This window comes from Lacerta agilis, chromosome 5 (assembly GCF_009819535.1).
Source record: "Lacerta agilis isolate rLacAgi1 chromosome 5, rLacAgi1.pri, whole genome shotgun sequence".
Lineage (NCBI taxonomy): Eukaryota > Metazoa > Chordata > Lepidosauria > Squamata > Lacertidae > Lacerta > Lacerta agilis.
The window spans coordinates 90,339,737-90,353,373 of NC_046316.1; the positions used below are offsets into that span (position 1 = coordinate 90,339,737).

Sequence of the window (13,637 nt, forward strand, 5' to 3'; positions counted from 1 at the left end):
CAGTCAGTTTCAGTTCCTCGGAGTGGCGGGCTTTCTCTCGCCCGCCAACACAAACAACGGCTCGGCACTCTAAAATGACATCTGCGTCTCCCCCCCCCCCCCGGCTCATCTTCCTGACGGTGACTGACGGTGCTGGGCCTCTGTTCTGTCATTCCCAAGCCTGGCATCTCGCTCTCTTCCAGAGACATTCCCTGACGGGGGCTGGAGGAGGAGGATGAATCTGTAGAGATTATGGGTGGCTGTTCTCTATAACCCAGCGACCCCCCCCCCTTCCTGGATGAATCGCTATCTTCTCTCCCAGCTCTAGCTTGCTCCTCTCTCTCTCTCTCTCCCTGCTCCTCCCGAGTACAGTGGTACCCCGCTAGACGAATGCCTCGCTAGACGAAAAACTCGCTAGACGAAAGGCATTCGCTAGCGGAAGGCTGTCTCGCAAGACGAATTTTTCAATGGGCTTACCTCGCAAGACGAAAAAATTTCCGATTTTTTTTTTTTTTGTCAAACCGCTATTCTCTCGTTGGTGCTTCGCAAGACGAAAAATTCGCTATACGACAGCACTCGCAGAACGAATTATTTTCGTCTAGCGAGGCACCACTGTAGTCCCTCTTTCCCTGACAGGGTGGTATTATGCTGCTGCAGGGGCTTAGGAAGGGGGCTGTTGTGGGTGCGGACTGCCCCGGGTGCCTGTGGAGAGTATCAGAGCCTGAAGAGTTAAGTGCTCTGCTGTGACACACTGGTCACTGTGTGGGCAGTTCACATACGGGCTTTTGTCTTTGTGTGTGCTGTTCTTCTTGGTTTCGTTTTCACCGACCGGAGCTGTCATGGAACTGAGCACTCCGGGAGAAGATTTATTGTTTTTGTAAATAAACTCAGCTCGTTAAGAAGACAACGCTTCTGTGAATTATTGCTGTGCTGCCTTGGCAGTTACACACAAGTTTCCGCTGTGGCTTTGAACTCTGCTAATAGCCAGGAGTTGCCAGGCACAGAAAGCAAAACAACGCAATGCAAATGTGCCGGACCCTGGTAAACGCTACAGATTGTGGAACACTCCATTTCACAATCTAGCAGTGTCACCCTGAGGGGGGTCACAAAATGGCAGGCGGCACTAACCGCCAGGCCTGCAGCGCACCTGAACCACATGTCTCAGGCGCCCGCAGGCTCCGCGCTGTCCACCCACTGCCTCCCCCCCCCCCAGCTGTAGGGTGGCCAAGAGCACGGATGCGCCATCGGTGTGGATGCTGCTCGAACGCTGTCCATATCGGCGCTGCTCGAGTGCCGCACGTGCACTGTCCGTATAGGCGCTGTTCAAGTGCCATCTGTATCGGTGCTGCGCTTGCGCCGCCAGGCAGTTTGCCATGCCCCTTTGGGTGGTTCGCCCCACCCCTATGAGCGGGACGCCCTGCACCAGATGCCAGAGAGCCTGCCTCTGCCACTGTGCTGCTGTTCTTATTCAAAGCCTACTGGCGACAACAGCAGCAATTTCATTACATTTACCGTCACTACCACCTGTGAGGTAGATTAAGCTAAGAGACTGTGAATGACCCAAGACCATCCAGTGAGCTTCATGGCTAATTGATTTGCGAACAGAATGGAGCAGCACCCTCTGGGGAAAGGCCACATATGAGGTATTTTGCTTTAAAGGCAGGGAGGAGGCACGATAGAGGTGCATAAAATTATGCATGGTATAGGAAAACTGGATAGGTTTTGCTCCCTCTCTCCTAATACTAGAACCTGAGACCATCCAAAGAAGTTGAATATCAGAAGATGCATGCCAAATGAACAAGAAAAGCACAATTTTGGCCTGAAGTAGGTCACACATGCCCCACAAAAAAAATCCTGGCTTCTATAATATGATGTAAGAATGATATATATTTTTATACCCTGCCCATCTGGCAGGATTGCCCCAGCCACTCTGAGTGGCTTCCAAAAAAAATACAGGTGGTGTATTACGATGAATTGGGGGGGGGGGTCTTTAAAATAACCTTCCAAAAAAGACCTGAGGCATTTCTTCTTGGACTAGTCTCAGAATACATTTCCCAAGGATAAGGTTCGGGTTTTTTGGTATGCTACAGCGGCCGCTAGAATACTAGTGGCCAAAAAATGGAAGAGTGAGGAGACTCCTTCAATCTCAGAGTGGCAAATAAAATTTTGCGAATATATTGAACTAGCCAAGATGACAGCATCAGATTGCAATCAAAATAAAAATTAAGAAAGGAATGGAAATGTGCTGAAGAATATATTGTACAAAATCATTCTATTAGAAATCTCTGGATAAGTATAGACTGAACCCATTAAGTTAAAAAGTTATGTTTTCCTCTCTCTCTCTTTTTCTTTTTTTAATAGATGAATGACTATCGTAATGAATAAAAATGAACACAATGTTAGAGGTTTTTATTAAGAAATAAGTTGGATGTCACGCATGTGCGTGAGGGAAGTCACACGGGCATTTGGGTATAAGGGGAGATGGTTGCAGGACTAGATGTGGGGAATTTGCAGAAATAATATATTCATGCTATATGTACAATGATGAAGGTGTATGGCAATTAGCATGTAATGTGAATTAATTCAAAATAATAAAAATTAATAAAAAAATAAAAAATACAGGTGGACAGAAACCAACCAAAGTATGGACAATAATCGGCTTGTATGGGTAGAGAGGACATGATTTAAGAGATCTCATTTTAGGAATGTATGGTGTGTTAGGGGAGGGGAGGTGTACTAACTCTGGTGGGGAGCATGTCCCTATGAGGTAAGGTTGCCCACCTTTGGCCCCCACCCTGCACTCAGCTCTCACCTGTTATAAGAAATTATCTTAAGCCGAATGAAACTAGGTATAATAACGGATATAAAGTTACATCTAGCAAAAGGTAACGAACGGGTTTTTCCTTCTACAACTGGTAAAGGAGCTTTGACAGCTACACATCCCCATCCGTTGTTCAGTCGTTCAGTCGTGTCCGACTCTTCGTGACCCCATGGACCAGAGCACGCCAGGCACGCCTATCTTTCACTGCCTCCCGCAGTTTGGCCAAACTCATGCTAGTCACTTCGAGAACACTGTCCAACCATCTCGTCCTCTGTCGTTCCCTTCTCCTTGTGCCCTCCATCTTTCCCAACATCAGGGTCTTTTCCAGGGAGTCTTCTCTTCTCATGAGGTGGCCAAAGTCTTGGAGCCTCAGCTTCAGGATCTGTCCTTCCAGTGAACACTCAGGGCTGATTTCCTTCAGAATAGATAGGTTTGATCTTCTTGCAGTCCATGGGACTCTCAAGAGTCTCCTCCAGCACCATAATTCAAAAGCATCAATTCTTCGGCGCTCAGTCTTCTTTATGGTCCAGCTCTCACTTCCATACATTACTACTGGGAAAACCATAGCTTTAACTATACGGACCTTTGTCGCCATCTACTGTGGCTATAATGAACAACATCAAATCACATTGTTAATCCACTCCATTCAGCAGATGATGAGGGCTCATTCATTCATTCACTGTTGTATTCGGGACCCGTTTGCAGACCTCCCAAAGGCATCTGGTTGGCCACTGTGAGAAGAGGAGAATGGTGGGCTAGATGGACCCTTTCTTGCCTGATCCAGCAGGACTCCTATCATGCTCTTATTAAGAAGCTGCAAATATTAAAGGATTGTGCAAGCAGCTGGTGTCCTCTAAACCCTATATTGTTTATTATTAATTATACATACCCCACCCACCCATCTGGCTGGGTAGGTTTCCCTAGCCACTCAGGGTGGCTCCCAACACAATAAAAACACAATTAAACATCAAACAATAAAAACTTCCCAAAAAAGGGCTGCCTTCAGATGTCTGACAAGCTGGAAGGTGTCCAGAGGAGGGCAACCAAAATGGTCAAAGGGCTGGAAAATATGCCTTATGAGGAACGGCTTAGGGAGCTGGGTATGTTTAGCCTGGAGAAGAGAAGGTTAAGGGGTGATATGATAGCCATGTTCAAATATATCAAAGGATGTCATATAGAGGAGGGAGAAAGGTTGTTTTCTGCTGCTCCAGAGAAGCGGACACGGGGCAATGGATTCAAACTACAAGAAAGAAGATTCCACCTAAACATTAGGAAGAACTTCCTGACAGTAAGAGCTGTTCGACAGTGGAATTTGCTGCCAAGGAGTGTGGTGGAGTCTCCTTCTTTGGAGGTCTTTAAGCAGAGGCTTGACAGCCATCTGTCAGGAATGCTTTGATGGTGTTTCCTGCTTGGCAGGGGGTTGGACTGGATGGCCCTTGTGGTCTTTTCCAACTCTAGGATTCTATGAATCTAAGTCAAGGCAGAACATCATATTCAGTGGAAAGGAAGGAGAGAGAAATGTGCCAGTCACTGAAATTATTTGCATGTTTTATTATGTCCTGCAGTGGGGAATAGCACAGACTTTATAAGGATGAGGCTTCATTGTAACCCCTGTTATAGGGTCTTGATTAAGTTCTTTCACTCCTTCTGGCAGCTGGAAGCTGAATGTCCTCAGCAGGCTTGTCAGGAAGATGAATATTTCGATCTTTGCCAGCTGCATTCCCAAACACATGCGAGACCCTGAGGATGGGACAAATGAAAGGCAGCAGGTTAATAATAACTTACTTTCCAGTCAGGGGGGTTTCTAAGCCGGAACTCACTGGATCTCAGTTTCAGCATCTCTCAGGTGGGCAGCACTGCCATTCTAAGAGAACGAGGGAGGTGTTCACAGTGAGTTCTAGCACCTCTTTTTCTAGAAAATTTGCACTGTCTCCAGATATCATTATTTTATAACTTTGAAATACTCCACATAATATTTTGAAAAACCAAGCCCAACTACTAGTCGTAGATTCATAGAATCGTAGAGTTGGAAGGAGTTGGGTCAAGGAAATAATCGGGACCCCTGTCTCCTTTAGAGCTCAAAGGAGGGATGGGGCAGGGTGGTGGCAAAGTCTGATGCTTCAGGTTGGTGGTGGTGAAGACCCTGAAAGTGTATGTGCACCTGCAGAGTCACCTCCACCAATCCAGAGCTTCCCCACAGTTGCCACTTTTTCCCCATTCCTGTTCTGGTGAGTGGCAGGGCCACTGCTCCTGGAATAGTGCTATCTACTTTCTCTTGCATGTGTTGATGATGATGTCATTTCCTTTTAGTATGCATGTCTACACATCAAAACATAGCTTGGACTGCTGCATTTACCTGCACCAAACACCAGATGTTCTTCTCTGTCCACAAATTGCCCATCCTTGTCCAAAAAATGATTTGGGTTGAACTCTGCAGGTGTCTCCCATCGTGTGGGATCAAGAAGAACAGAGCGCAGATCAGGAAGGATACCGGTCGTCTGTAAAGAAGAAACTGTTGTCATTGAATACACTGAGATCAACACATTTCTGAAATGTCCCTCAATATGCCAAGGGAGGGAAGTCATTTACCAGTGGCCAGATTCATGCACACGAAAGCTCATACCAAGAACAAACGTAGTTGGTCTCAAAGGCGCTACTGGAAGGAATTTGTTTATTTTTTATTTTGTTTCGACTATGGCAGACCAACATGGCTACCTACCTGTAACCTTTACTAAGAAGGGTGTGTTGGCAGCCCGTCTATAGTTATTACACTCCATTGGGTCTAGAGTAGGCTTTTTGAGAAGTGGAACACCGCCACCTCTTTGAGGGCAACAGGCACTACTCCATCACACAAAGATGCATTTACCTCTGATCGATCCAGTCACCCCACCCCAGTTAGCTTTAAGAAGGCAGGATGGCTATGGATAGAATGAGCAGGTGGTTGGGCACATCACTTCAAGTGTCATGTCCACATCCTCAGGATGCATTAAACATAATAATAATACAGTGGTACCTTGGTTTACGAACTTAATCCATTCCAGAAGTCCGTTCTTAAACCAAAGCGTTCTTAAACCAAGGCATGCTTTCCCATAGCAGCGGGGGACTCAATTTACAAATGGAACACACTCAACAGGAAGTGGAACATGTTCTGTTTCCAAGGCAAAGTTCACAAACCAAAACACCTACTACCGGGTTTGCAGCACTCTTAATCCAAGTTGTTCATAAACTAAGCTGTTCTTAAACCAAGGTACCACTGTAATAGAATAATAATCATAGAGTTGTAGAGTTGAACGGGACAATAAGGGTCATCTAGTCCAGTCCCCTGCAATGCAGGATTTTTTTGCCCAACATGGGACTCAAACCCACAACCCTGAGATTATTAATTGGAATTGATTCCAACAATACTGGGCCCAACAATTTGTAGGACACCTCAGCTGGCACAGTCTCAATAGCAGCATCTTAATTTCTGCAGAGCCAAGCAACTTTATCCTTGAAATGTTTAGCTATCCGGTTACAGCAAGTCACCATGTGTTCAGGAGATCCACCCCACCGGTCAGAAGTTACCAACCTCTGGATGACACAGAATAACTCTGCTCAATGGTTCCCCGAGGATGTAATGGATAAAACCACTGCCCTTGTCACCACATTGTAGGCCCTATTAGGAGCCAGGACATGTGCTTCAGCAGCTCATAAGTGAGATTTACGCCACTTATGATCCAGCACTATATGCTCTTGATATACAAGAATGCATCTGATACCTTGGGAATAAGAAAACCATGTATCTTCACATCCTTTGTAGTTTGCCTGGGAACTCCACCTATTAAGATATATTTAAAGCGCTGCATTTCATGAATCACAGCATTGGTGTAGGGCAGTTTGTTCTTATCTTGATAGCAGATTGAGTGAGCAGAACCTATGACATCTTCTATTTCCTTGTGGACTTTATCTGAAGAAAATGATGGAAATGTATTGTTTATTTTTACAAGAACATTTTTCCCCATGATATTTTATTTGCCATGAAATTATTCTAAAAAGACATAGGAATGAATCCCAATTTATTGCATTTATAGCCCATATTTTCCTCCATGGACTTCAATGCAATGTATATGGTTCTTCCGCTCATTTTAAACTTCATTAGTAACCTGGGAGAATAGGCTAGTCTGAAAAATACGGACTAGTCTAAGGCCACCCAGAGGGTTTCATAGCTGTATCAGAATTTGAACCTGGGTTTTCTCAATTCTAGTTTGACATTCTAACTGCTACTTCCACTGATGGGTCAAGGTGGTTGCACTACCAGGAATTTTTCCTGACCTAAAGTGGGTTGCAACACCAGCACTGGTAAAAATTTAAGGAGTGCTTCTCCAAAAACATTTTTCAGGTAAAGGTGAGTTCCTAGGTCTGAAAAGTTGAAAGATTCTCTCATCTCAGCTGCTACTTATATTGGAAAGATATCATGGCCAACCAAAATGTCACAAGGGAGTGAGCAGGTCTACCACGCCTGAAAGAAGCGGACCATTTGGAACCCTTCCAGTCGGGATTCAGACCTCATCATGGGACTGAAACTGCCTTGGTTGCACTGGCCAATGATCTCCGGCAGGCTAGGGGAAAAGGTGAGAGCTGTTTCCTAGTTCTGCTGGATCTCTCAGCGGCTTTTGACACCATCGACCATAACATCCTTCTGGACCGTCTAGAGGGGTTGGGAGCTGGGGGCACTGTTATACAGTGGTTCCACACCTTCCTCCTGGGACATGTTCAGAAAGTGGTGAGGGGGTGAGTGTTCAGACCCCTCGGCTCTCACTTGTGGGGTACCTCAGGGTTCTGTCCTCTCCCCCAAGCTTTTCAACATCTACATGCAGCAGCTGGGAGAGATCATCAGGGGGTTGGGGCTGGGTGTTCATCAGTATGCGGATGATACCCAGCTCTATCTCTCTTTCAAATCAGAACCAGTGAAAGCGGTGAAGGTCCTATGTGAGTGTCTGGAGGCGATTGGAGGATGGATGACGGCTAACAGATTGAGGTTGAATCCGGACAAAACCAAAGTACTGTTTGGGGGGGACAGGAGGCGGGCAGGTGTGGAGGACTCCCTGGTCCTGAATGGGGTAACTGTGCCCCTGAAGGACCAGGTGCACAGCCTGGGAGTCATTTTTGACTCTCAGCTGTCCATGGAGGTGCAGGTCAGTTCTGTGTCCAGGGCAGCTGTTTACCAGCTCCATCTGGTATGCAGGCTGAGACCCTATCTGCCTGAGGACTGTCTCGTCAGAGTGGTGCGTGCTCTAGTTATCTCTCATTTGGATTACTGCAATGCGCTATATGTGGGGCTACCTTTGAAGGTGACCCGGAAACTGCAACTAATCCAGAATGCGGCAGATAGACTGATGACTGGGAGCTGCCGCCGAGACCACATAACACCAGTCTTGAAAGACCTACATTGGCTCCCAGTACGTTTCCAAGCACAATTCAATGTGTTGATGCTGACCTTTGAAGCCCTAAACGGCCTCGGTCCAGTATACCTGAAGGAGCGTCTCCACCCCATCGTTCTGCCCGGACACTGAGGTCCAGTGCCGAGGGCCTTCTGGTGGTTTCCTCACTACGAGAAGCCAAGTTACAGGGAACCAGGCAGAAGGCCTTCTCGGTAGGGTAGTGGCGCCCGCCCTGTGGAACGCCCTCCCACCAGATGTCAAAGAGAAAAACAACTACCAGACTTTTAGAAGACATTTGAAGGCAGCCCTGTTTAGGGAGGCTTTTAATGTTTAATACATTATTGCATTTTAATGTTCTGTTGGAAGCCGCCTACACTGGCTGGGGGAAACCCAGCCAGATGGGCAGGGTATTAATGATGATGATGATAATAATAATAATAATAATAATAATACCAGAATTCTTCCAAGCTGGATGTTAAGCAAAGCGGAAGGGCGGGGAGTAAGAAAAAACATGACTTCATTAAGTCATAATCTGTGCATTAGTCAACATTACATTTTGGTTGCAGAGTTTTCGAAGGGGCATGGCTTGGGGGTTGTCATGAAGAGCACCTGGACTTCTGGATTCACCATGACATCACTGGCAAAAACATTCATCTCTTTCTCTCCTTTCCTTTGACCATCCCAGTCTTTAAATTGTCTTCCCTTTATTTGCAAAGCCACTCTTCTCTCCCTCAGAAAATCTTTGATTAATTCACTTTAGTCTCACAACAAAGGCACATCCTCGTCCCTGACCCTCTCCTATGAATTTAATTATAAATTGAGACCCTTCCTTGCTTATTGTCCCAGAAATCATAGACTGGAAGTTATCTGTGGGCATGGGGTGTTCAGGGCAATTTAGTTTTTTACTTCTACCACCCTGTTGTGTTTGATTATAAGTTCCAGAATCTGTATAAGGAAACATTTGTGAAGAAGAATGATCTTCCATGAGATGTAAGTCAAAAACATTTAGCTTATTTCAATATGCTCTTGTCTTTTGGCTCCCATTGCGCACCTCTCCCTCTCTCACCTTGGATATCTGGATGATTTGCCAGGAGGAGAAGTGCCCATTTCAGAGAAGTGGCAGTTGTTTCTGTCCCTGCTGCAAAGAGGTCAAAAATGCATTGGGCCAGGTTCTCCTCATTAAACGTAGACTCTGGATCATTCCTGTTCTGCTGTTGAAAATAAGAAAGGTGACATGTCATTTATATGCGTTACAGTCTGTTCTCCATCACTTACTTTAGCTTCTTTTGCCAACTTCTTGCCCTGTGAGCATTTGACTATATTTGAGTCTCTTTCATTGAGTAGATCAGCGCTTTCCAAACTGTGTGTCACGACACATTAGAAGAAGAAGAAGAGTTTGGATTTGATATCCCGCTTTTCACTACCCGAAGGAGTCTCAAAGCGGCTAACATTCTCCTTTCCCTTCCTCCCCCACAACAAACACTCTGTGAGGTGAGTGGGGCTGAGAGACTTCAGAGAAGTGCGACTGGCCCAAGGTCACCCAGCAGCTGCATGTGGAGGAGCGGAGACGCGAACCCGGTTCCCCAGATTACGAGTCCACAGCTCTTAACCACTACACCACACTGGCTCTGATTAGTGTGTCAACTACAGTGTGTAGTTGTGTTGTGTGAATGCTCCCTGAGTTCCTTCCAGGGCTGAAAAGGGGTTCGTTTAACCTCCGGTTTGCTAGTAAAACTGAATTACTCTGTCGTAAAATGATGCATATCTAAAAAGTGAAAAGTTTAAGAAGCTCTGTTGTAGATTATTTTCACAAGGCTCTCAAAATGTGCATTACTTGTCTTTGGAACGCAACTGTGTACCATTTAGGAATGTGGGATAGATATGATTCAGGTCACATTTAAAGGCGGTGTGGCTGGGAAAACCCAGCCAGATGGGCGGGGCATAAATAATAAAGTTATTATTAAAATTATTATTGCTTAATTTGTACTTTTTGAAACAACACCATGCCCAATGAATACAGAGAGATAAATCACAAACTAAACAACTCTGTATATGGTTTGCAAAAATTCCTTAACAATAATGTACAACATTTCAAAACCTACTAATACATGGAATCTTAAATAATATCTACAGTGCCAAAATAATAATGACATATGCAACTCAGTATCTCAAAGCCAAAGCGTCCAAATATTCCTGAAATAAGTGCATGAGAACGACTCTCTATGTGTATAATTGTGCTGGTGCAATCCCGATGAAACTCCAACAACGGGATACCCAGGATTTCAATCTCTGTTTAGGAGCTGTATGTCAGGGAAGAGTTAGAGTTAGAAGTCTCCAGTTTCACAGAGGAAGGAAACTTTCCCCAAGGGGAAACTAATAGAAGAGAGCAACAGGAACAACAGGGAGGGCCCAGGTGTTCACAGGAAATGCAAGGGTTAAGTTATAGCTCAGATTTGGAGGAGGGGAGATATAAGCCAGCTCTAGCTAGGAGGTTAGAAAAAAGAGTGGGAAAGCGAAAGGAACGGCATGTTCCCCATTTTGAGAGTTGCTGGTCATGGAGAAGCAGAGCTCAGAAGGTATCTGAAATAAGTGACTCTGAGGAGTAATAGTTAAAGATAAGAACTGTTTATAAGATTGTTTGTTAATGCGCAATAAAAAGTTATAAAAGAATAAGCAGCGTCTGCGTGGTGATCTGAAGAGGATAACGGCCAGCCCTGACACTGTAAATCATACATAACATGCTTATAATCTTATAAGGATATTCTCATAAGCATGTTATGTATTGTTAAGGAATTTTTGCAAACCATATACAGAGTTGTTTACCTTTCGAAGCAATACCAGTAGTGAAAATGCTATCTAGCCAAGCAATGTGTACAGAAACACACAGAGCATTTAACTCTCAGCCTACAGCATTTGTGGCTACTGGTAAGTAATTTCAGGATTGCATTACCATTTAACTATGGGGTGCATGGTGTGATATACTTTGATAAAGTGTGCCCCACATGTACTCTGAACACTGCATTGATTAATGAAACCCTCCTGTTTTATAGTCCTGGTATTCAGTACTTACTTTCTCCATCTGAAGTAGATAGAAATCAATGAAATCCTGTGGCTCATGCAGAGACGAATTCTCCTTATGCTTCTCTATCTCATCCTTTGCAAATGAAATCACCATCTCCAGGCTGGAAATTGCCTGCTTGTGGGGCCCTGGGAGATATCTCATAATCCATGGGAATATTTCATACAGCTAAAGTAAAGATAGCAAAAACGTTGCCATTACCATGAAGAAGCTTGGTCACACTGTTCATGAATCAACTCCTGTAGGCTAGTGATCTGTGTTATTCCTTGCGGATAGTATATTAGTTTGTACTCTCCTTGTGCCCTCCATCTTTCCCAACATCAGGGTCTTTTCTAGGGAGTCTTCTCTTCTCATGAGGTGGCCAAAGTACTGGAGCCTCAACTTCAGGATCTGTCCTTCCAGTGAGCACTCAGGGCTGATTTCCTTCAGAATGGATAGGTTTGATCTTCTTGCAGTCCATGGGACTCTCAAGAGTCTCCTCCAGTACCATAATTCAAAAGCATCAATTCTTCGGCGATCAGTCTTCTTTATGGTCCAGCTCTCACTTCCATACATTACTACTGGGAATACCATAGCTTTAACTCTACGGACCTTTGTCGGCAAGGTGATGTCTCTGCTTTTTAAGATGCCCAGAGCTATAACTATCTTAAATGCTGTAACCAGATAATATGACCTTGGAGAGTTGTGATGGGTGTGTATGTATGTGCATGTGTGGCTGAAAATGTGTTGTTGTTTTTTGGTCTTGTTTTTATGGGATGGCATTCAGTTTTGTTGCACTTGTACATTGTTGTACTTGTACTTGTACAATGACAATAAAGAAATTTTATTTTACCTTAATCTGCACAATAATCTTGAGAAATAGATTAAGCTGCGATCTAGTAAATGGCCTATGACTGGGACTAGTTTTAAACCCTGGTCTCAGCTGTCTAAGGCCAACACGCTAACCTCTATCATAATGGATTCCAGAATGCTGATAGGGAGACTTATAGTCTCTGGGAGACCTTTCTGGATCAGTAGAAATGAAAATGACTACTCACAATATGAGTGGGGGTACCCAGAAATTTTAGGAAATAATTAATGGCTTCTATTAGTTTCTGAAACTGTTCATCTTCAAGAGCAAATCGGTACCCAAAAGCCACAGCACATATCACATTGGAGACTGAATTAGTGATATGCAAGGTGGGGTCAAGTGGTTGTCCTGCAAAATAAAATTATACTAATGTTAGTTCAGCAGCTCCTGTTAATACTGAGATCATATTTAAGCAAAACTACCACATTCCTTTCCAAAATTTACAGCGATAGTACACAAAGATTTCTTCAGGCTGGAATATATGCCAGCTCAGCACCATCGCCTAGCATCACATACCCTTTGAACGTGCAAAAACCTCCACGAGCTGACAAGCCTCCTCTGTTATTTGGTGCTCCATGCCTTTCTTCCCCAGCCCCAGCTTCCGCATAGTAACTACACCAAAGCGTCTCTGTTGCCTCCAGGTGTGACCATTTGATAATATAATACCTATGGAAAAATCAGTGAGAAATTATTACTTACATAAACTGATGTTGAAAATTAAACAGCTAAACCAGAAGAAACAGTGTTTAGCACTCAAGAGCTACTGGTACTCTGTCTCTCTGAAGGAAAAGTGACATCTGCCTATTACATGGACATCTCTACAGTATAGGCCGGCACTGCATGCTTTGTACAACCGCTTTGTGGGTTTTTTCTTCGGCCAAGCTGTATATAAATTTTATGGAATGAAAATAAAATGAATACAGTGCCTGAGAGAACCTGTTTGAGCACTCAGACACTCACAAGTGATTCGCCCAAATGTTCCAGTTACAGGTGGGTAGCCGTGTTGGTCTGCCATAGTCAAAACAAAATCAAAACTTCTTTCAACTACAGAACACAAATCAGATGGTTCCAGGGGTTCCTGCAATTTACCGTAAAGGTAAAGGTAAAGGTAAAGGTAAAGGTAAAGGTACCCCCGGACCATTAGGTCCAGTCGCGGACGACTCGGGGGTTGTGCGCTCATCTCGCTTTACTGGCCGAGGGAGCCGGCGTTTGTCCACAAACAGCTTCTGGGTCATCTTTGGGCAGTTCTACAAATTATGATTTTTGGCTGGGGAGTAGGGAATTGGTATTTAATACAGTGATACTTTCTGCAGCAAAACTTAAACTGCAACTTATTTCTGTTGGGTCCACCACACTTGTGTTTTGTTCAACATAGTCAGGTGTAAGGAACATGTCGCTTGTTTGATCCAGCAGTGCCAACTTGAACAAAATATTGTGGGGGCCCAGGTAAGCCCTATCCCACATAATCGATCACATGACATGGTGCAC

At 44.5% G+C, this 13,637-nt stretch overlaps 1 protein-coding gene across 1 annotated transcript in view; it reads right to left on the reverse strand.

Annotated features, from left to right (window-relative positions):
* Positions 1 to 4,278: 4,278 nt before the first annotated feature.
* The window catches only part of LOC117047552 (cytochrome P450 2J2-like), a 37,830-nt gene continuing 28,471 nt past the window's right edge, over positions 4,279 to 13,637 (reverse strand). The window contains exons 10-16 of the mRNA XM_033150828.1: positions 12,666 to 12,815; positions 12,337 to 12,497; positions 11,291 to 11,467; positions 9,287 to 9,428; positions 6,559 to 6,746; positions 5,157 to 5,298; positions 4,279 to 4,540 (exon numbers count right to left, since the gene is read on the reverse strand). Coding sequence (XP_033006719.1) covers positions 4,353 to 4,540; positions 5,157 to 5,298; positions 6,559 to 6,746; positions 9,287 to 9,428; positions 11,291 to 11,467; positions 12,337 to 12,497; positions 12,666 to 12,815 — 1,148 coding nt within the window. The 3' untranslated portion in view covers positions 4,279 to 4,352. The remainder of the gene's footprint in view (positions 4,541 to 5,156; positions 5,299 to 6,558; positions 6,747 to 9,286; positions 9,429 to 11,290; positions 11,468 to 12,336; positions 12,498 to 12,665; positions 12,816 to 13,637) is intronic.